The sequence below is a fragment of the Schistocerca piceifrons genome, chromosome 4 (assembly GCF_021461385.2).
Source record: "Schistocerca piceifrons isolate TAMUIC-IGC-003096 chromosome 4, iqSchPice1.1, whole genome shotgun sequence".
NCBI classification, from domain to species: domain Eukaryota; kingdom Metazoa; phylum Arthropoda; class Insecta; order Orthoptera; family Acrididae; genus Schistocerca; species Schistocerca piceifrons.
The window spans coordinates 760,740,686-760,765,452 of NC_060141.1; the positions used below are offsets into that span (position 1 = coordinate 760,740,686).

The 24,767-nt window shown below is 40.5% G+C and overlaps 1 protein-coding gene across 1 annotated transcript in view; it reads right to left on the reverse strand.

The window, feature by feature from the left end:
- LOC124795388 (trypsin-7-like) overlaps positions 1-8,182 on the reverse strand; it is a 100,658-nt gene extending 92,476 nt beyond the window's left edge. Inside the window, exon 1 of the mRNA XM_047259402.1 lies at positions 8,114-8,182. Within this exon, the coding sequence (XP_047115358.1) occupies positions 8,114-8,137 (24 nt within the window). The 5' untranslated portion in view covers positions 8,138-8,182. The remainder of the gene's footprint in view (positions 1-8,113) is intronic.
- Positions 8,183-24,767: the final 16,585 nt, after the last annotated feature.

Here is a 24,767-nt window from a genome sequence, read left to right on the forward strand (position 1 = left end):
AAACTAACTGTCTATAATGCAGTGTTTTAATTATTTACTCCTCAAACTTTTCCATGTTACAAATGGGAGTATCTTATCATTTGTTAGTGGTGGTTTTGTGCTGCAGTTGGAACTGTTTGATGCTGAAGGCAATTCAAATAGAAACATTTATGAAAGTTGCTAAGCACCATTAAATTCTAGCAGCTATGTTCTTAGTCACTCTCCACAGATCTGCATATAATATTCTTTATGCTCATTCTTTTCCAGGTAAGGTATCATAGCCTTTAAAGCTTTCTCCTTTTCATCTGTAATTGAATGAATTGAGGAAAGATTCAAAGGTAGCACATTGAATCCTTCTTGCATGTTTCACTCTTTTGAGCACATTCACCTTACGGATCCTTTCCATGTTGGTGTAATATTCTCTTATTGCTACATGTGTTACACCTGTTGAATCATATGTGATGCTGACAGCTTTTGAAATGTTCAGTTTTTTTATAGAGAGTATCTTGTCTATCAACTTTTGCTTCCTCGATCATTTTGCATAGGTCGCTGGGTAGAAATGCCTTCGTAACCGACTTCCTTCTCTCTATCAAGGCAAACTCAAGAGTCGCAGGGGAGGAATCTGTTCCCACTGATGAGAAACCATTGTTCTGTTTATGTGAACAACCCATTTGCCACCAGAAAAAGAAAAGGAAATACCATCATTCAATTCTTGTTTTGTGCAGCACAGTTGTTACTCCAAACAATAAGATTTTTCTTCATTGTTATCCCGATGTATTAACACTTTCAGAATGCATGATGCAGTTTGATTTCCACCCCTGCCAGCTATACCCTCATCCCACATACACATGTAAGACTGAAGGGTGTCACATACAGATACTGCCATGTTGTAACAAGATAACTGGCGGCAATAAAACATCTCGGAGTGCATTAGTGTGGGCAGTTGATAATGCAGCAAAGTGAAACAAACACAACTGAATGGCACATTGCACCATTCTTATGAAATCAGCTGGCAACTTAGCATCATTGCCATTTAGTTGTGGCAAATGTAACCACTTAGAATTCTTGGTGGACATATCACTTTTCATATGTAATCCTCCTTGGTATCCTGTATCTTTCAAAGCTCTTTTCACATTTTTCATGAATTTGGCACTTAGCACCTTTCTACAGTGCTAATTTATTTCTATTTCCCATCTTTTGTCTTACAAGGTCATCCTCATTACTTTTGCTTACATGTGAGTATTTGGGCTTCATTAAAATATCATTATGGTTATGCTTTCAGAAAATTATAGCCTAGCACACACAACTTTTGTAATATTTTAGAACTTGAAACTGTCTGACAATATGCAGCTGTCAGGAATGAGACATTGCAGTGTTTGTAACAAATTATATATTGTATTTTTCAAAGAAAACCCACAAATAATTGGTATACACATTATTTTATCACCTGTCTGCATCACATTCATTTTAAAAATTGTGACTTGTTTTGGTTTCACATGAATTATTTTCAAATCTGAGTATGTTACAAGAGTAACATGTCGAATTTATTGAAAAATGTAGATGCTAGATCACACAGAACAGTGTAATAGAAATATTGTTCTGCAAATGTAGCGTATAAATTTGTTGATAATCTGGAAAAGATAGTTTTGTAACTGATAGATTCAGACCTGAAGACGGAACATGTGGACTCTAAACTGGTCACAATTTTAAAAATGAATGCAACCTAGATGGACAGTAAAACATAGATGAACAGTGGTCAGTGAAGACGTTGACAGCACATGTTTAGTATTAGCATGTAAGAAAGAATGCCAATAATTTTGAGCTGCTCATGGCCAGAAAGTACATCTAAATAAAATGAAATGCTATTGGTACATTGGAGAACAGTACATAAATTAAACGTGAAATAATTTGTAGAATTTTTACATATAACAGAGTAAGGGGCAATTCAGCATTGTTTCTGAGACAGACACCCATATAATTTGAAATTTCTGTGGGATCAACTGAGAAAAATTAGATCCGTATTCACGTTTAATAGTAAATTTCATTCCAGCAAAAAAATCCATACTGTTAACACTAAGTACTGGCAAACCTTTGTCCCATAGCCAGTGTAAAATAGGTTGGGGATGGGTTTTGAACATAAATGGAAGTTGCAGATTGCATTGTTGTATTTGACCACAAATTGCACCATTGCAATGTCCTCAATACATTGCAAGTGTATGTCAAGACTTTTGTGTAGTTGAGAGTGCATTATGTCGGAAGTAAATGAATTTAAACATGAAGAAATCATTGGTGTTTGAATGGTGGGTGCTTCTTTAACAAAGGAAGCTGAAGTGTTTGGTGTTTCAAGAGACACTGTATCGAAGATTTATCCTACGTACTGAACAAATGAAAAACATCATCCACTAAGTCACAATGTGGAATTGTGTTGAGTGATAGTGACAGAGTATCATTGAAGAGGATCGTGATGAAAAATAAGAGAATGACAGCTGCATGAGTCACTGCAGAACTTACTGTCGCTGTGAGGAGCCATGTCAGTTCCAAAACAACATGAAGGGAGCTCTATCCTCCTTTCTTCCCCAAGGAAACCACTAATAGTTCTGACAGCTAGAATAAGGCAATGTTCTGTTACATGTGTTTGTCAATACAGTAGTAAAATAAAATTCTGTCTGTCTTGAGCACCCTCAACATGCAGATGGCAACATCATAAAGCTACTTTTTGTAACAGGTAAGTTTATCATGACAGTACCAGTGCCTGGCACTCCAATCATCCATTCAAACACTGGCAAAGATTTGTATGTGGAGTTATCTGTTGACAAAAGTACACAGAAGAATAATGAGTACTGGAGGAGAAATACTATATTTTACCGTATATATTTATTGAACACAGTCTTGGTTATTTATAAGTTGTTACATTTTATTTATGGGTTGGGTGACCTGGTTTGGTCTACTACAGCGATCATCATCAGATCTATATTCTGTGAAGGAGAATAAAGCGTATCACTTTAGTTACAATCAAAATGGACATTAATATAAATAGTGTAGCAAAAAGCTGCAGCATGATATGCCCTTGAAGGTAGTAGGAATCCATGACATGGAGCAGGCCCATCCTAGTTGGCATTGAGAACTCTGCGGGATTCCTACTACCACCAGTGGTATATTATGCTGCATCTTTTTGCTACATTAATGATATTAATGTACACTGTGATTGTAGCTAAAGTGATATGTTTTATTTCTCTTCACAGAATATAGATGTGATGATGATCTCTGTATTACCTAGTTTGAAACCAGTCATCCACAAATAAAAGTTAACAACTTATACACAACCATGCAGCTGCAGCAGCAAGTCGTATACTCCTAACTCACTCATTTGTTACATAGTTTAATTCTTAATTTCTTTGCGTGTTTTTGGTACTTGCATTGTTTAATTCATAAATTTTGGGCGTATTATAGTATTTGAGAGAAGTAGCATCGCATTTTAGTACCTGAATAGTGTAAATTCGCGTAGTCGTTTGTCTTCTGTTTTTGTTTTGAACGGCCAGTGTCGGTTGGTCACAGTCAGTGTGCTCCCTGCCGCCATTGGATAAGCAGCTGCAGCAGCAAGTCGTATACTCTTAACTCACTCATTTGTTACATAGTTTAATTCTTATTTTCTTTGCGTGTTTTTGGTACTTGCATTGTTTAATTCATAAATTTCGGGTGTATTATAGTATTTGAGAGTGTAGCATCGCGTTTTAGTACCTGAATAGTGTAAATTCGCGTAGTCTCCTTCCGCCGCCGAGCAGTGTCAGCAGTGCGCAAGTAGCAGCATTACTGCATTTACTAGGCAATCTTGTATTTTAATAACCGTTTAAATTTTGTCGATTTGTTTGCGCTCTCTGTAGATTAGTTCAGACGTTCTTTGCAAAACAGTTTTTAGCATGGATAGGGACTGCAACTGCTGTGTTCGGATGCAGGCTGAGTTGGCATCTCTTCGCTCCCAGCTTCAGGCAGTGTTGGCTTCGGTCACACAGTTTGAGGCTGTTGCCAATGGGCATCACTGTGGGGGTCCGGATGGGGGTTTGACAGGGACGGCCAGCTCGTCCCACACATCCCCTGATCGGACTATGACTGTGGTTGCCCGGGATACTGCCTGCATTGAGGCTGATCCCTCACCTGTGGTAGAGTGGGAGGTCGTCTCAAGGTGTGGCAGGGGGCGAAAGACATTCCGGAGGGCTGAACGGAAAGCCTCTCCAGTTTGTCTGACGAACCGGTTTAAGGCTCTGTCTCAGGCTGATACCGATCTTCGGCCTGACATGGCTGCTTGTCCTGTTCCAGAGGTTGCCCCTCAGTCTGCAAGATCCGGGCAGTCGCAGAGGGTGGGCTTACTGATAGTTGGGAGCTCCAACGTCAGGCGCGTAATGGGCCCCCTTAGGGAAATGGCAGCAAGAGAGGGGAAGAAAACCAATGTGCACTCCGTGTGCATACCGGGGGGAGTCATTCCAGATGTGGAAAGGGTCCTTCCGGATGCCATGAAGGGTACTGGGTGCACCCATCTGCAGGTGGTTGCTCATGTCGGCACCAATGATGTGTGTCGCTATGGATCAGAGGAAATCCTCTCTGGCTTCTGGCGGCTATCTGATTTGGTGAAGACTGCCACTCTCGCTAGCGGGATGAAAGCAGAGCTCACCATCTGCAGCATCGTCGACAGGACTGACTGCGGACCTTTGGTACAGAGCCGAGTGGAGGGTCTGAATCAGAGGCTGAGACGGTTCTGCGACCGTGTGGGCTGCAGATTCCTCGACTTGCACCATAGGGTGGTGGGGTTTCGGGTTCCGCTGGATAGGTCAGGAGTCCACTACATGCAACAAGTGGCTACACGGGTAGCAGGGGTTGTGTGGCGTGGGCTGGGCAGTTTTTTAGGTTAGATGGCCTTGGGCAAGTACAGAAAGGGCAACAGCCTCAACGGGTGCGGGGCAAAGTCAGGACATGCGGGGACCAAGCAGAAATCGGTATTGTAATTATCAACTGTCGAAGCTGTGTTGGTAAAGTACCAGAACTTCAAGCGCTGATAGAAAGCACCGAAGCTGAAATCGTTATAGGTACAGAAAGCTGGCTTAAGCCAGAGATAAATTCTGCTGAAATTTTTACAAAGGTACAGACAGTGTTTAAAAAGGATAGATTGCATGCAACCGGTAGTGGAGTGTTCGTCGCTGTTTAAGTAGTAGTTTATCCTGTAGTGAAGTAGAAGTGGATAGTTCCTGTGAATTATTATGGGTGGAGGTTACACTCAACAACCGAACTAGGTTAATAATTGGCTCCTTTTACCGACCTCTCGACTCAGCAGCATTAGTGGCAGAACAACTGAGAGAAAATTTGGAATACATTTCACATAAATTTTCTCAGCATGTTATAGTCTTAGGTGGAGATTTCAATTTACCAGATATAGACTGGGACACTCAGATGTTTAGGACGGGTGGTATGGACAGAGCATCGAGTGACATTATACTGAGTGCACTATCCGAAAATTACCTCGAGCAATTAAACAGAAAACCGACTCGTGGAGATAACATCTTGGACCTACTGATAACAAACAGACCCGAACTTTTCAACTCTGTATGTACAGAACAGGGAATCAGTGATCATAAGGCCGTTGCAGCATCCCTGAATATGGAAGTTAATAGAAATATAAATAAAGGGAGGAAGGTTTATCTGTTTAGCAAGAGTAATAGAAGGCATATTTCAGACTACCTAACAGATCAAAACGAAAATTTCTATTCCGACACTGACAATGTTGAGTGTTTATGGAAAAAGTTCAAGGCAATCGTAAAATGCGTTTTAGACAGGTACGTGCCGAGTAAAACTGTGAGGGACGGGAAAAACCCACCGTGGTACAACAACAAAGTTAGGAAACTACTGCGAAAGCAAAGAGAGCTCCACTCCAAGTTTAAACGCAGCCAAAACCTCTCAGACAAACAGAAGCTAAACGATGTCAAAGTTAGCATAAGGAGGGCTATGCGTGAAGCGTTCAGTGAATTCGAAAGTAAAATTCTATGTACCGACTTGACAGAAAATCCTAGGAAGTTCTGGTCTTAACGTTAAATCAGTAAGTGGCTCGAAACAGCATATCCAGACACTATGGGATGATGATGGCATTGAAACAGAGGATGACACGCGTAAAGCTGAAATACTAAACACCTTTTTCCAAAGCTGTTTCACAGAGGACGACCGCACTGCAGTTCCTTCTCTAAATCCTCGCACAAACGAAAAAATGGCTAACATCGAAATAAGTGTCCAAGGAATAGAAAAGCAACTGGAATCACTCAATAGAGGAAAGTCCACTGGACCTGATGGGATACCAATTCGATTCTACACAGAGTACGCGAAAGAACTTGCCCCCCTTCTAACAGCCGTGTACTGCAAGTCTCTAGAGGAACGGAGGGTACAAATGATTGGAAAAGAGCACAGATAGTTCCAGTCTTCAAGAAGGGTCGTCGAGCAGATGCACAAAACTATAGACCTATATCTCTGACGTCAATCTGTTGTAGAATTTTAGAACATGTTTTTTGCTCGAGTATCATGTCGTTTTTGGAAACCCAGAATCTACTATGTAGGAATCAACATGGATTCCGGAAACAGCGATCGTGTGAGACCCAACTCGCTTTATTTGTTCATGAGACCCAGAAAATATTAGATACAGGCTCCCAGGTAGATGCTATTTTTCTTGACATCCGGAAGGCGTTCGATACAGTTCCGCACTGTCGCCTGATACATAAAGTAAGAGCCTACGGAATATCAGACCAGCTGTGTGGCTGGATTGAAGAGTTTTTAGCAAACAGAACACAGCATGTTGTTATCAATGGAGAGACGTCTACAGACATTAAAGTAACCTCTGGCGTGCCACAGGGGAGTGTTATGGGACCACTGCTTTTCACAATATATATAAATGACCTAGTAGATAGTGTCGGAAGTTCCATGCGGCTTTTCGCGGATGATGCTGTAGTATACACAGAAGTTGCAGCATTAGAAAATCGTAGCGAAATGCAGGAAGATCTGCAGCGGATAGGTACTTGGTGCAGGGAGTGGCAACTGACCCTTAACATAGACAAATGTAATGTATTGCAAATACATAGAAAGAAGGATCCTTTATTGTATGATTATATGATAGTGGAACAAACACTGGTAGCAGTTACTTCTGTAAAATATCTGGGAGTATGCGTGCGGAACAATTTGAAGTGGAATGATCATATAAAATTAATTGTTGGTAAGGCGGGTACCAGGTTGAGATTCATTGGGAGAGTGCTTAGAAAATGTAGTCCATCAACAAAGGAGGTGGCTTACAAAACACTCGTTCGACCTATACTTGAGTATTGCTCATCAGTGTGGGATTCGTACCAGATCGGTTTGACGGAGGAGATAGAGAAGATCCAAAGAAGAGCAGCGCGTTTCGTCACAGGGTTAAATTGGTAACCGTGATAGCGTTACGGAGATGTTTAATAAACTCAAGTGGCAGACTCTGCAAGAGAGGCGCTCTGCATCGCGGTGTAGCTTGCTCGCCAGGTTTCGAGAGGGTGCGTTTCTGGATGAGGTATCGAATATATTGCTTCCCCCTACTTATACCTCCCGAGGAGATCACGAATGTAAAATTAGAGAGATTAGAGCGCGCACGGAGGCTTTCAGACAGTCGTTCTTCCCGCGAACCATACGCGACTGGAACAGGAAAGGGAGGTAATGACAGTGGCACGTAAAGTGCCCTCCGCCACACACCGTTGGGTGGCTTGCTGAGTATAAATGTAGATGTAGATGTAGACTGTGTTTAGTAAATAATTATAATGTCATTAAGTCATCGTTTCCTGGAACAATATTCCAAAAAATTTTGCCATAGGTGTTTCTGATCTCATGATGACATCTCAAAAGATTATGTTCAGGCATGAAACACACGATGGTTTCCAAGAAGCATAAAAATATATTTAACCTGATAATTTAAATTTTGATAACAATTACAAATTGTTAAAAATAACACCTGCTTGTTCGATTACCATCTAACCAAAGGTCTTAAGATTCCTACTGATTTATCTAATTACTTTAAACATAAATCGTTAATCATACCCAAGGAAAGGTCAGTAAATTCTTAAGAGAGACTAAAATTAATATTTACCACAAAGGGATACTGTCCCTCCATAACTTCTGTTCCATTCACAATTCTTGATTCTACTTTTTGTGGTGCTGCATCTGAAATGAAAAAGGTAAATATTTTTTTATTATTTTTGCACAAATATTATAGTTTGCAGTTCTTATCATTAACTTCAATTGCCATCCCAATTTTTTTTTCTAGCATTGAGAATTATTCTACTACCTATCTCTGATTGTATATTACTATTACAGTAATATTTTTATAGACAGGCTAAAACTTAGCATTTTGTCTTTTACTTTTTTTTTTTTTCATGTAAGATGCAACTATCTTTCACTGATTGGAAGTAAAATACTGACACATAATAAATACATTTGTAGGTAGATCAAAAATGTTATCTAAACATTTTCTTTTCTCTTTTGCACATATGCTGTTGAACAGAAGTTACAAGTGTTGTATCCAAAATTTCTGTACAGAGTTTAATAGTAACCCACTGAACATAATATCAAATTATTAAGTATATTGATTATATATTGAAGTTTATTTACATTTTACACTGTGTAATATTCTCCTGTTTTCCTTTTCTTCTTTTGTTTTTAGATGACTAATTTTGTTATTTTGCTTTCATTTCTGTAGCAAATCTAGTGCTCTTGCTAGTTTACTGCTTACTTAGTTTTTTACAATCTTTTATCAATCTTAAGTCCAAGTAATTTCACCATTGCTCTGAAAGTGAAATAATTTTTTTTAATTTTTGTTTTGTTAATCAACAGTTGGTTGGCCGGACACAAATAATTAGCTGTATAAAATATTTCTTAGCATTAATTTTGAGCACTTTCTAAATTTTCACATTTTATCAGTTTGATATCATGGGCATAGAGTGCATTCTCACATGGTATAAGACTTGAGAAATCATTTACACAAACAATGAAGAACTGATCCCTGTAGAACTCTAAATTTTATTTTCAACAGTTGTGTCATTTGATTGTTTTCATATACTTGCTGTTGCCTGTCTGATACTTAGGTTCTAATGAGACTTGATGTAATATTTCATATGCCATTTATAATCATAGTCCCGTGCATCACGGTGTCGAATGGTTTGTTCAAGTCTGTAACTATAGCTCAAAGTTGTTTGTACCTTTTCAGATATCTGATAGACTTCTTGTTGCTTTTATTATTGATACATCTGATCTGAAGCCAGACTGTATTGGGTGCAGTAATCTTGTTATTTTCAAAATACCTTTCATTTGTTTGTGTATATACTTTTCTATTATTTTTGAAACAGTTGGAATGATTGAGGTTGGTGTTTAGTTACTAGGTGGTGTCATTCTGCGTTATTAAACATTAAAATTGTGGCTGATTTTAAGAGCATTAGGAAAAGTAACTTTTGCCACATCGCTGTTGACTAGAGAAACTAGTGGCATTTTAATTTCATCTGCTGTGCTCCTTATGATACAGTTACTAATTCCATAATCATCCTCATTTTGGCATTGGTAAGCTTATCAATTGCTTTAACTACTACCACTCTTTGTTATTGCATCATGTAATGGGGATGGGGGCGGGTGTTAACTGTTTCATACACTCTGACAGTATTTCATTTAACAAATTGTGGAAAATATAAATATACAGTGTATGTTAGCTGATAGGTATCTCCAAAATGTTTTTTGTTTGTTGACAGCTATCGTCCTATCAGCCTCGCCAATGTTCTGTGCAAGCTGCTTCAATGTACGATGAGCCGATGATTGTGTTGGCTCCTTGAACCTTGGGGCCTTCTGGCTCTGTCGCAGGGGGTTTTCACCAAGGGCGCTCCACTAATGACAACTTGGTCCATTTCGAGTCTGCCATTCGATCGGTCTTTTCCCAACGACACCACCTTATTACAGTCTTTTTTACCTGGCGAAGGCCTACAATACTGCTTGGTGACACCATGTTCACATTACTCTGCATGAGTGGGGTCTCCGGGACCCACTCCTGATTTTTTATACGGAACTTTTTGTCACTCCACACTTTCAGAGTTCACGTCTGTGCTTCTCACAGTGTGCCATATATACAAGAGTATGGGGTCCTGCAGGGCTCAGTCCTGAGTGTCCCTCTCTTTTTAATTGCTGTCAATGGTCTCACACTAGCAGTAGGGTCCTCAGTATCTCCTCTCCTCCATGCTGATGATTTTTGTATTTCCTTCTGCTCCTCTTCTATTGTTGTGGCTGGATGCCAGCTGCAGGGAGCTATACAGAAGGGGCAGTCATGGGCCCTTACTCACGGCTTTCAATTTTCGACCGCCAAGACTTGTGACATGCACTCTTGTCGTCATGATCATCCTACCGTCTGTCCCCCTGTCTTTACCTTGATGACCAGCTACTAAATGTAATGGAGACTTACTGCTTTATGGGACAGGTCTTGGATGCCCACTTAACTTTGCTTCCCCATCGTCGTCAGCTTAAGGAAAAGTGCTGGCGGCATCTTAATATTATTTGATGTCTGAGCCACACAGACTGAGGTGCTGATTGTTCTACACTGCCGCAGCTGAACAAAGCCCTTGTACAGTTCCGTGTTGACTATGGGCTCCTCGTGTATGGTTCAGCATCGCCTTCTGCACTGCGTCTGCTGGACCCTGTCCGTGACTATGGAGTTCAGCTTGCAACGAGAGCTCTCCAAATGAGCCCAGTGACCAGCCTCCTCGTGGAAGCTGGCGTTCCTCCATTGCAGCTCCAGTGGCAACTACTGCTTGCAAATTATACCAACCACATTCATAGTTCGCCTCGCCATCCAAATCACCCTAACATGGCAATCCATATCCTGCAGCAGCAGGCCAGAACTACAAATCCCCTCTCTGTCCGTGGCCGGGTGCTTCTTACTGAATTCGCCACTTTCCCTCTACCACTTTTCCTGCGGTTCCACTTAACATACACCTCCATGGTCCATACCTCGGCCACAGCTTCGGCTGAACCTATTGTGAGGTCCAGAAGGCTCAGTTCCACCTGAGGACCCCCACTGCCAATTTTTGTTTCTTCTTAGCGAGTTACAGGGCTCAGAAATAGTCTACACCTTGAATCAACACTTGATGGCTTTGTTCATGCTTATGCTCATGTTGGACATACTGAACAATGCTCCTTGTGAGATGGCTGCAGTGTTTTCACTGCATAGTTGGTAGGCATCTATCGCACTGTTCAGCATATCCAGTCCTGTGCCGGTGAGTCCTCCATCTGTAGCAACTCATTAAGCAGCCTACAAGCTCTCGACCAGTGCTTTCCTCAACATCCTCTGGTATTGACTATCTAGGAGTCCGTCTATACCTTCAGCAACAGTGGACATTCAGTGACCTTCATTTGGACTCCAAGACATGTCAGGATACTGGGCAATGAACTTGCTGAGAGCCTGGCCAAACAGTCTACCAGCAAACCAACTCTGGAGATCGGCCTGCCAGTGACTGATCTCAGTTTTTGCAATCAGAGATACTGAATGGTGCACCCTCAGTACACCACATAAACTCTGTGTTATTCAGGAGACAACAAATAAGTTGTGGTCATCCACATGAGCCACCCACAGGGAATCTGTTGTCCTTCACTGGCTCTGCATCGGCCATACTTGGCTAATACATGGTCACGTCCTCCGTCATGAGGACCACCTTGGTGTCGCTGTGGCTCCCCTATGACTGTCGTCCACATCTTGTTGGACTGCCCAATTTTAGCAGCTCTGCAGTGGAATTTTAGCCTGCCCAGCACCCCTACCTACTGTGTTAGGTAACAATACCTCAATAGCTGATCTAGTTTCACGTTTTATTCATGAAGGAGGGTTTTACCATATGACTTAAGGTTGTGTGTCTGGCTTTCTCTCCCAGGCCTCCACCTTCCCTCCACTTTACTTCTTTGTCACTCTATCTTCGCATTTTGTTTGCCTTGATGTTCATATTTTCTGTACGTGTGTTCATCTTGCTTTGTCTTTTAGACTTGTGATTTTAGTGTGTTGCAGAGTGGCAGGCTCATCCTTTTTTTATTCTTGTGATAAGTCGGTCCAGGCCGTCTGCTATATTTTAATACCTTCTTCTACTTTTCCTTGTAGTATAAGTTTTCCGTGTTAGTTCGCTTCTTTCATTCTCTCTTTTGGTGTGGTTCCCCATTAGTTTTACACTCTTTTACTTTCCCCAACTCCTTTTGATAATTGCTTTTACCTTGAGAGTTGTTTGCTTGAGGATAATGGACTGACGACCCTGTAGTTTTACCCCTTTATATCCCAAGTCAACCAATTGCTTTTGAGCTGCACTCTAATTTCAACTCCTTCTGACTTGTTGGTTTTTAATTCACATATTGTTTCAACCTATTTATTTCTTCTGTTTCTTTCTTTTTTCACAACATGTCACTCCTGTTTATACCTCCAACTCTATCTAGCCTTAACACTTTTTCTTGATATTTTTATCCCTACAGCTGTTTAGTTTTTCATTTTGTGTCATTTTACATCCTTTGTTTTTAACTTCTTGTGTCCAGTTTGTTTTCACAGAGCTAGTCAGTTGTTTGTATTAGGGTATACAACAGTGTGATCATTAGTTATGGTGCTTAGTTAAATGTAACACAGACAAACTACATTCAAAATGAAAACAAAATAACCAGCTCTAAAAGTATAAAACCAGTAAACCCCACTGTGCTCCATGAATCCAGTCATAAAGGAGAGTGCTCAGCATGTTTGAAATGAATCAATTTATACAAAGGCTGTTCAAAGAGTATCTGACTTTTATTTATAAAATCAATCTTTATTTGTTTGACACTAGTCACCCTTGGAGCAGTCCCCGCAGCTTCTACACTTCTCTGCCAATACTGCTGCCACTGCAGGAGGAAGCAGACTGGAAAGCCTCTTTTGGTATAGCTTGCAGCTGCTCTGTCAAATTCTGTGCAATGTCTTCCCTATTCTGAAATCTGGTTTGTTTCAGAGCCTTTTTCAGTTTATCAAAAAGGCGAAATCTCTCAGTGCAAGATAGGGGAATATGGAGGCTGGAAAACCACAGGCGTGTTGGGGTTGGCCTTAAAACTCTGAATGAATTGAGAATCATGAGCAGGTGCATTATTGTGGTGAAGGTGCCAACTGCCTGCTGCTCATAAATCCTCCTGTTTATGTCTCACTGCTTCATAGAATTGACACAGAACCTCTCAGTAACGCTCCTTATTGACATTAGAACCTTCTGGGGCATATTGATGATAGCCCATGCCATTGCAGTAAAAAAAGACAGTCAGCACGACTTTCACATAGCTATGGACCTGCCTCATTTTTTTTGGGTCACTGGGATGATAGGTGCTTCCATTTGTGATGACTGGAACTTTATTTCTCGGTTGTACGTATAAATACAGGACTCATCACCTGTGATCATTGTGTTAAGAAAGTTGTGATTACTGTTCACAATATCCAGCATGTCACATGTGATTTCCGAATGAAGTTGCTTTTGCTCATTTGCTAGCAACTTTGGCCCAGGTTTTGCTGAGATCCATTTTTTTTTAATTTAATGAATGAGAGTCAAATTCTAATTTTAACTTCATCTTCAAGCTCTCTAATCATGATTCATCTATCCTGCATTGCCAGGGTCCTCACATGATCAATAACAACCTCGGTTGCAGATGTTAAGGGCTCATCTGAATGTGCTTCACTCTTCACTGATGAGTGGCCATTTTTGAAGCGATTGTACTACTTCTTTATCTGTGTAATACCCTTTGATTCATCCCCAAACACTTGTCACATCTTGCGGACTTTTTCAACTGGAGAATCTCAAAGCTTAACATAAAATTTTGTGCAATAACATTATTCCACTTTTTCTGTCATTTTACACATAAGACAAAGCTTGACAGTTACCGCTTACACATGTTGACTTGTCAGTGGCTAGACAGTGACTTGTTATTTCCACAGTCGTGAAAAAAAATCATGCATGTGCACTATGTATGTCTATGAAGATAGAGTGCATGTGTGCCTCAATACAACTGTTGGTTCTAACAATAGAAAATAATATCAGTTACGTTTTGAACAGCCCTTGTACATTGACAGTCACAGTCACTGCAGGATGCTTCTATAAAGTTTGCACATATCAGTTTGATGCTGCATCCCTCTGGCATCGATAAATGCAGTTATTTGCTTGGGAAGTGTGTCATAAAGCCATTGTGTTCTTTCCTGGCGCAGGCCTGTATTCGACTGTTGAAGCTGGTCCTTGGTGCCCAGGGTACTAGCACTGGGACAGAGTTGACATCTGAGCAGGTTCCATTCATGGTATATTGGGGGCAAATCTGTCGATCTTGCTGGCCACAACAGTACCAACATCATGCAGATAATTTCTTAGAGGCACATGCCATGTCTGCATAATGTTGTCCTGTTTAAAAATGGCATTGTGATTCTGTTGCATAATGTCTGTGACATAAATATTGTGCCATCAGAGTGCCCTGAACCACAACCAGCCATGTCCTGAAGTCATACTTGATGGTTTCCCATACATTGTTTTCATGAGTGACGCTGCTGCTGCTGTGCCTCTCAAAAAAGTTGGAAGAATGGGACCACTCTCATATAACCACCATACTCACAGACTGTGGTCATGTGGTGTTGTGCAGAATGATGATTCATCGCTGAACACAATGTGACATGATTGCTCTGCAATCATTGCTTCCCGTTCATGGTGCCAGTCCAGATTCAGTCATTTCTGCTGTTATGTTAATAGCAGCCTACACAAAGGGGTGATAATTCGCTAGTCTGGCTGCTGCCAGTCTTCTGCAAATGTTACAGGCAGTCCATTGTTTGTTCTCAAATGGCAGGTGCAAAACTGATGGTGGTACAGTGTGCTTGCTGCACAATATGTTGATCCTCCCTAGGGGTGGTCTGGAACTTGACTGTGAATGTACTTGCCTTCTTGTTCCCATTTGGTCCAACATCAGGCCACAGTCACATCCAAATGGCCCACAAATATGGATATTACGCAGTTCAACCAGCCAGGCAAATAGAGGTCCATTATGGTGTCTCATTCCTACCCTTGTCACATGCTGATGATGCTGTCTCAGATGAGTATATGGCATCTCCACCGTGTCCTGCACAGTGATCACTGAACATCTGATACTGTTCAGGCCTTGGCAACAACACCAAACACAAACAGTGCTAATCCACTTGGAGGCCATTCTCCTGTCAAAGAGAATTCCAGTTGTAATCATTTACTATGTACACGTAAAAAGTTACATTGGAATTCGTCCATTTCTGCTGTGTGCTTCACGTTTTGTTACCAACACATATTTAGATTGCTCTGTGAACTGTCCAGAGTCCCCATTGCAGGGTTCTCACATTCATCATGTCCATGCTTAGCTATTACAGACTGGTCCTCTGGGCAGTTTTAACATGTAAATTGCATCTATCTGGTTAGACTTTAGCAAAAATAGAGCAAACAAGAGAAGTGGCATTTAACAACTGAAACTGAATGAGCATGTAATTTCTTGAAAGCTGCAAACAACTCCCTCTGTCAATTCCAAATAACTGAGGGTCTTTTAGTCATTTATGGGTTGTGTAGCAAGGCGAGATGATGATAAAGTTTTTATGTGTGTTGAATTTTTTATTGCATACAGAAACATTGTTAGCACATTACAGTCCTTGTCATTTTACCATTATTTGTGTATAGAAGACATAATTTGAAAGCTAATTCATTGGATCAGTCAGTCACTAGTACGTTATGAGAAAATATCGTAAGGAAACACCTTCAATTTCTCATTGTGTTTCTGTTGTGGTGGTTACATCTTGTCTGTGGGGTACAAAATTAACCCAGGACACACATAACATGCCAGTATGAATGAAGGAAGAAAGATTAGAATTTAATGACTCACTGATAATGAGCTGATCCAGGATGAAACACAAGTTCAGATTTTGTATAACTGACTATGTACTTTTCAAAAATTTCAAAATTCGTTTAATTGATTTAGACACACCACAGAAAACAATTCTAGATGACCATGACAGTAATCTGAACCCGCTCTCTTCACAAATATAAGTGTCTTACTCTTACCACTGTGGCACCATGTTTAATGTACAGTTACTTGATTGTTTAGTTGCCTGCAACAGTTCATGTAAACAGAGGTGGATATACTGGTTTTGACTGATGCAGTGTTCATGCAACACAGTATTTCAGTCTTAGTGAAGTGGAATAACAAAGAGAGAACACTACGCAGAGGCGGGTCATCAGCAGCTTAGAGGCTGGTCACAGTCTCTAGTGTCATTTCACAAAAATAGAGATTATTCCAGGTAAATCATGTGCTGGAACATTGTGTCAGGATGGTTGCATTCCTTACATGAATCAGCTGGAGACCTCCAAAAAGAGTCTAGGTGACACCTTTCACTGAACTGCATAGTCAGCTACAAGATACGGTTCTGTATACTTGACTGCCCATCACATATATTGCCATCATACAAAGGCATTGTGTTGTAGGACCTGGTTTCTATATGATGAATCAGCTAACTTACATGGTGAATGAGTTTAGGTCATGCACCTTCCACTGGACTGCAAGTTGTCATCTTCATGGTATAGTTCTATATGCTTGGCTGCCCTCAGATACATTCTCTTCACACAAAGGCATTGTGTAACTTGGCAAATGGGGTATCTCATTCTGTGTACTGTCCAGGTTTCCACCTGAGGGATGAAATGTTGGTTGTCGCACAGTTATTGGTGGACGAGTTCCTGAAATGTGACGACATTGTATGTCCAGATTTAATGTGTTTATACAAGCAAGTGACTGTGGACTTAATGAGAATTGCTAACCTCCAGAGGGCATGTTTGTAGTAATGGAACCTTTTGGGCATCTCGTATTGCCATCCAAGGGCCTCACAGCAGTACCAGTGTTCTTCATGCCAGCAGCAGACAGGCGCCACACACGCTGAGGACCTCTGTCAGATTTGCTATATACCTTTGTTTTTATTATCACCATATCAGGTGCCACAATGTTTCCAGGGTAACATTTATTTCACACATTATTGCCACTCCTCACTCTTTCGGAATGTTGAAGAACTTTTAACTTTATTTGTAACAGCCATTCGTGTGTCTAGTGTCAGTAAGTCTGCTGTGCATTGCCCACTGGTTTTGGACACGAAACTGGGAGAGATCACAAGTCGTACAAGAAAGAAAGATCAAAGTCACTCCACAGAACTTTAACTTTTTTCATTTGCTAGGAATCCCTAGTCTCTTCTGAAAATAGTAATGCAAGAAATACCCATCCAGTTTTCATAACATTCTGCACGTCACACTGTAGTTTTAATAACTCTCTGTTGTATCAGCTTAAATACCTCATTTTGCAAACACAGTTTATCATAGATTTCTAGGTCATATTCAAGAGATTCTGAACAAATACATGTTACCTTTTCTCCTGTATTTGTACCCATTATGACAGTTTCTAAGGAGATGGACACTCCGTGGTATACAGTCAATGTATGGTAAAGGAAATTCTAAAGACACAGAGATTACTGCATAATAGGTGCAAAACATAAGTGTAGAGCTATAGATATAGAGATACTGAATGAAACACGTTTGGCTGTGGAAAGGAATATGTGGTGCCTTCAATGACTACCACAGCAGAAAATGTCAAATGATCTTTCACAAAACCCAAAGAAATTCTTGTTGGATATAAAGGTTGTTAGTGCACCAAAGTTAGTGTCCAGTCCCTAGTGAATGAGAAATGAACTGAAATTGAAGGTAGCAGAGCAAAACCTGAAAAGTTTTAGTGCTAACAATGTTGAGAAGCAGCTGAAATGGGTGAAAATGAACAAAGCTTAATGGCCCAGTGGAATCCCTATCACATTCTATACTGAATTTGCTGCCGAGTTAGCCGCTCCTGTAACTGTAAGCAATCGTAGATCCTTGAACAAAAAACCTGCCCAGTTCTTGGTAAAAAGCACAAATCGCACCCATCTACAAGAAGGATGATTAGAAGTGGTCCACAAAACTACATCCCATATCCTTGACATCGAGTTTTTGCAGAATCTTAGAACCTTCTCCGAATTCGAAGATAATGACCACCACAGTGCCAAACATCATGGATTCCCACATCGATCATTTGAAACCCAACTCGCACTTTTCTACCACACCTATGCCCACTGTCAAAAGTACTATCATATGACATGTTGTTGTTGTTGTGGCCTTCAGTCCTGAGACTGGTTTGATGCAGCTCTCCATGCTACTCTGCAGGCTTCTTCATCTCTCAGTACTTACTGCAACCTACATCTTTCTAAATTTGCTTAGTGTATTCATCTCTTGGTCTCCCTCTACAATTTTTACCCTCCACGCTGCCCTCCAGTACTAAATTGGTGATCCCTTGATGCCTCAGTATATCTCCTACCAACCGGTCCCTTCTGCTTGTCAAGTTGTGCCACAAACTCCTCTTTTTCCCTATTCTATTCAATACCTCCTAATTAGTTAAGTGATCGACCCATCTAATCTTCAGCAATCTTCTGTAGCACCCCATTTCGAAAGCTTCCATTCTCTTCTTGTCTAAACTATTTATCATCCATGTTTCACTTCCATACATGGCTACACTCCATACAAATACTTTCAGAAACGACTTCCTGACACTTAAATCTTTACTCGATGTTAACAAATTTCTCTCCTTCATAAACACTTTCCTTGCCATTGCCAGTCTAGATTTTATATCCTCTCTTCTTCGACCATCATCAGTTATTTTGCTCCCCAAATAGCAAAACTCCTTTACTACTTTAAGTGTCTCATTTCTTAATCTAATTCCCTCAGCATCACCCGACTTAATTCGACTACATTCCATTATCCTCATTTTGCTTTTGTTGATGTTCATCTTATATCCTCCTTTCAAGACACTGTCCAGTCCATTCAACTGCTCTTCCAGGTTCTTTGCTGTGTCTGACAGAATTATAATCTCATCGGCAAACCTCAAAGTTCTTATTTTTTCTCCATGGATTTTAATTCCTACTCCAAATTTTTCTTTTGGTTTCTTTATTGCTTGCGCAATATATAGATTGAATAACATCGGGGATAGGCTACAACCCTGTCTCACTCCCTTCCCAACCATTGCTTCCCATTCATGCCCCTCACCTCTTATAACCGCCATCTGGTTTCTGTACAAATTGTAAATAGCCTATTGCTCCCTGTATTTGACCCCTGCCACGTTCAAAAATTGTAAGAGAATATTCCAGTCAGCATTGTCAAAAGCTTTCTATAAGTCTACAAATGCCAGAAACATAGGTTTGCCTTTCCTTAATCTTTCTTCTAAGATAAGTCGTAAGGTCAGTATTGCCTCACATGTTCCAACATTTCTACGGAATCCAAACTGATCTTCTCCGAGGTCGGCTTCTACCAGTTTTTCCATTCGTCTATAAGGAATTTGCATTAGTATTTTGCAGCTGTGACTTATTAAACTGACAGTTCGGTAATTTTCACATCTGTCAACACCTGCTTTCTTTGGGATTGGAATTATTATATTCTTCTTGAAGTCTGAGGGTATTTCGCCTGTCTCAAACATCTTGCTCACCACATGGTAGAGTTTTGTCAGGACTGGCTCTCCCAAGGCCGTCAGTAGTTCTAATGGAATGTTGTCTGCTCCTGGGGCCTTGTTTCGACTCAGGTCTTTCAGTGCTCTGTCAAACTCTTCACGCAGTATCATATCTCTCATTTCATCTTCATCTACATCCTCTTCCATTTTCATAATATTGTCTTCAAGTACATTGCCCTTGTATAGACCCTCTATATACTCCTTCCACCTTTCTGCTTTCCCTTCTGTGCTTAGAACTGGGTTTCCGTCTGAGCTCTTGGTATTTATACAAGTGGTTCTCTTTTCTCCAAAGGTCTCTTTAATTTTCCTGTAGTCAGTATCTATCTTAGCCCTAGTGAGATAAGCCTCTACATCCATACACTAGTCCTCTAGCCATCCCTGCTTAGCCATTTTGCACTTGCTGTCGATCTCACTTTTGAGACGTTTGTATTCCTCTTTGCCTGCTTCATTTACTGCATTTTTATATTTTCTCCTTTCATCGATTAAATTCAATATTTCTTATGTTACCCAAGGATTTCTACTACCCCTCATCTTTTTACCTACTTGATCCTCTGCTGCCTTCACTATTTCATCCCTCAGAGCTACCCAATCTTCTTTATTTCTTTCCCCCATTCCTGTCAATTGTTCCCTTATGCTCTCCCTGAAGCTCTGTACAACCTCTGGTTTAGTCAGTTTATCCAGGTCCCATCTTCTTAAATTCCCACTTTTTTGCAGTTTCTTCAGTTTTAATCTACAGTTCATAACCAATAGATTGTGGTCAGAGTCCACATCTGCCCCTGGAAATGTCTTACAATTTAAAACCTTGTTCCTAAATCTCTGTCTTACCATTATATAATCTATCTGATACCTTCAAGTATCTCCAGGATTCTTCCATGTATACAACCTTCTTTTATGATTCTTGAACCAAGTGTTAGCTATGATTAAGTTATGTTCTGTGCAAAATTCTACTAGGCGAATTCCTCTTTCATTTCTTAGCCCCCAATCCATATTCACCTACTACGTTTCCTTCTCTCCCTTCTCCTACTCTCGAATTCCAGTCACCCATGACTATTAAATTTTCATCTCCCTTCACTACCGGAATAATTTCTCTTATCTCATCATACATTTCATCAATTTCTTCATCATCTGCAGAGCTAGTTGGCATATAAACTTGCACTACTGTAGTAGGCGTGGGCTTCGTGTCTTATCTTGGCCACAATAATGCTTTCACTGTACTGTTTGTAGTAGCTTACCTGCACTCCTATTTTTTTATTCATCATTAAACCTACTCCTGCATTAACCCTATTTGATTTTGTATTTATAACCCTATATTCACCTGACTAAAAGTCTTGTTCCTCCTGACACCGAACTTCACAAATTCCCACTATATCTAACTTTAACCTATCCATTCCCCTTTTTAAATTTTCTAACCTACCTGCCCGATTAAGGAATCTGACATTCCACGCTCCGATCCGTAGAATGCCAGTTTTCTTTCTCCTGATAACGACTTCCTCCTGAGTAGTCCCCACCCGGAGATCCGAGTGGGGAGTATTTTACCTCCGGAATATTTTACCCAAGAGGACGCCATCATCATTTAACCATACAGTAACGCTGCATGCCTTCAGGAAAAATTATGGCTGTAGTTTCCCCTTGCTTTCAACCGTTCACAGTACCAGCACAGCAAGGCTATTTTGGTTAGTGTTACAAGGCCAGATCAGTCAATCATCCAGACTGTTGCCCCTGCAGCTATTGAAAAGGCTGCTGCCCCTCTTCAGGAACCACACGTTTGTCTGGCCTCTCAACAGATACCCCTCCGTTGTGGTTGCACCTACGTTATGGACATCTGTATCGCTGAGACACACAAGCCTCCCCACCAAGGGCAAGGTCCATGGTTCATGGGCGGGGGGGGGGGGGGGTGGGGGGGGGTCATATGAGGTATCAAGTAAAATTTGTGACTGGATTGAGGACTTTTCAACAGGGAGAACGCAGCATATTATCTTGGATGGGGAGTCATAGTCAGATGTATTTGGCTGTTCAAGAAGTAAGGTGTCCTTCCACATTTTGCGGGCAACGTAATTCTATTATCGATCTTTTTTTATGTTGGTAGACATATCACGAACATATGTTCACAGTTTCATGTGTACAGCATACTTCCCATACTTCGTTTGTTTTTAACAGATAGAAAGGTTTGACGTATTTTCTTGTGCTCAGCGATTTACGATTATTATAAAAAATGGAACAAAGAATCTGCATCAAATTTTGGTTGAAAAATGGAATCAAGTGCTCTAAAACACTTGAAAGTTTGGACAGGGGCAGATGATAACGTCGTAGTTGTGAAGAAAATTGTTTTGGAAAATCGTCGAATTACAGTAAGAGAAGTTGCTGAGGATGTTGGCATATCGCTCGGCTCGTGTTGTGCAATTTTTTTGGATGTTTTGGCCATGAGACGTGTGTCAGCGAAGTTTGTTCCAAAACTTCTTAATTTTGATAAGGAGGTCTTGAATGACGTCAATGAGGATCCTGATTTGCTCTAAAGGCTCATAACCGGTGATGAAACATTGGTTTACAATTATGACGCCGAAGCCAAAGCCCAACCGTTCCAATGGAAGCATCCCGGAGAGCCAAGACCGAAAAAAGAACGCCAAGTTCGATTAAGTGTGAAAATTTTACTTTTTTTCCAATTAGCGTGGTGTAGTGCATCATGAATTTTTGCCTCAACATCGCACGGTCAGTAAGGAGTATTACTTTGACGCTATACAAAAAGTCCGGAATTGTGGAAAAAACAAATAATGGCTTTTGGATCACGACAATGCACCTGCTCATTCATCGTTGCTTGTGAGAGATTTTGTGGCCAAAAAACAATACGACAATCATGCCTCAGCCACCATATTCACCGGATTGGACCACCTGCAACTTTCTTCTTTTCCCGAAACTGAAGAGACGTATGAAAGGACGAAGATTTTCTTAGGTTAAGGAAACAAAAACTGCATCGCTGGAAGTACTGAAAAGTGCGACGAGAAGTGCTTCGGGGATTGGAAGAAGCGTTGGCACAAGTGTATTATAGCTGAGGGGGATTACTTTGAAGGGGATAACATGAATATTGATGAAGAAACAAAAATTTTTTCACAAAAATATAAAGTCATCGTACTTTTTGAACACACCTGACTTCTGGAGTGCCCCACGGAAGTGTCTTCGGATTGTTGCTGTTTGTGTTGTATGTCAACGACCTTGCAGACAATATTAACAGTAAACTCAGACTTTTTAAGATGATGCAGTTATCTTTGTTGAAGTCTTGTCTGAAAGAAGCTGTATAAATATTCAGTCAGATGTTGATAAGATTTCAAAATGGTGCAAAGATTGGAATCTTTCTTTAAATGTTCAGAAATGTATCCTACGACTACAAATCAGTGAGTCACTAGCCAACACATACAAGTATCGGGGTGTAACTCTTAGTCGGGATATGATATGGAACGACCACGTAGGCTAAGTTGCAGGTAAAGCAGATAGACGTCAGTTTATTGGTAAAATGCTGAGGAAGTTCAGTCTTCAAAGGAAATTGCCTACAATTCACTCGTGCGACTGGTTCTAGAATATTCCTCATATGTGTGGGGCCTGTACCAAGTAGGACTAACAGGTGTACTAAACGTGTACAGGAAATGTCAGCATGAGTGGTCACATGTTTGTTTTATCCGTGTGAGAGTGTCACATAGATATTGAATGAATTTATACTGTAAGGCTTTTCAAGATAGACTATCCCGAGAAAGTCGGTTGACAAAGTTTCACGAACCGACTGTAAATGATTACTCTAGGAATATATTACAAAGCACTACATGTCGCTGACATGGATCGTTAGGATAAGATTAGAATAATTACTGCACGCACTGAGGCATTACAATAATTACATTCCCCGTGCTGCATACGTGAACGGAACGTCAAAAAGCCCTAATAACTGGTGTAGTGGGACCTATCCTCTACCATGCACTTCACGGCGTTTCGCAAAGTATAGATATATTACCGGCGGAATTTGAGTGAACTAACAGTTGCTCATGGCAATAGGTTGAATAAAAGTGCGCAGTAATATACACAAGTATGTCATCGAGTCACTATTAATAGCACTAAATTCGGTTGCATGTTAGCTGCAGTGTTACCCTGTATTACAGAACTTGTGAACATTAAAAACGGAAGGCTACTGGTTTGTACACTGGCGAAATGTCTGGTATCAGTAACGCTGTGATACGGAGTGTTCTGTCGCCACTCACCTGGGTTGTTCACACATTTCAGTAAACAAACACCAGTACTCTCGCATGTAAAGTGCAATGAGTTGTGCAACAGGTGGCATATTATACTCTACTCGCTTGTAGTAACAAGTATGGGAGATAATTTTTAGCACGAGCTAGAGTGCTGAATGATGTATGTACTTCAGCTACAGTCACTGGAAGACTTTAAAAGATATGCATATGTAAATGTTCATTCATAAATAAGCTTGAAATTTTAAGCTTGTGCATCTTATTCTATATGTCTAATGGTTCCGACGCAATTTGTCCAAAGTTTGCCCTGTGAATTGTTTTCATCAGCGAACTGATTGTCAGTCACCTTTTGACTATTTCCATAAAAACCTGAAAGTTTCATCTAAAATCTTCACTGTTTCGTATATGGGTTTCTAGGTAGGCACTGGATTGCCACTAACGACATAAGAAGCAATTATCTTGAATAAATCTTAATCGATATTTAACACTTCAATGATGGTCTCATCATGAAATGCTTTCCTCTTCATAGTGCACAACTCCGGAAATTCAGGATCTATATTAATTGCACCGGCAACAATTACAGACTCAGAGAATGGTGTCCCAATTACCGTGAAAATATTTTAAGTCATTTAATAAGTTCTCAAAGTGTTTTACTTCAAAATCAATGGTGGTATTTCAAGCTTTTAATAATTTGCTTCTGTATCAGTTGGCACCAATAACTTGAGACAAATTGAACCAGTCATTATATACGTGCAGGATCTCACATAATCCAAGACACCTCGTACCACAGAAAGCATTTCAGCTGATACTTTTTACTCGCTGAGAATTAAACGTCGATGGCAATCGTATCCAGGAGATCTGTAGTTGGTCTTACAGCGTCAATCTGTGCTCTCCGGTCGGTAACAGGTATGGATATAAAGAACATACAGCTCATTGTTTATTTCCCATCGT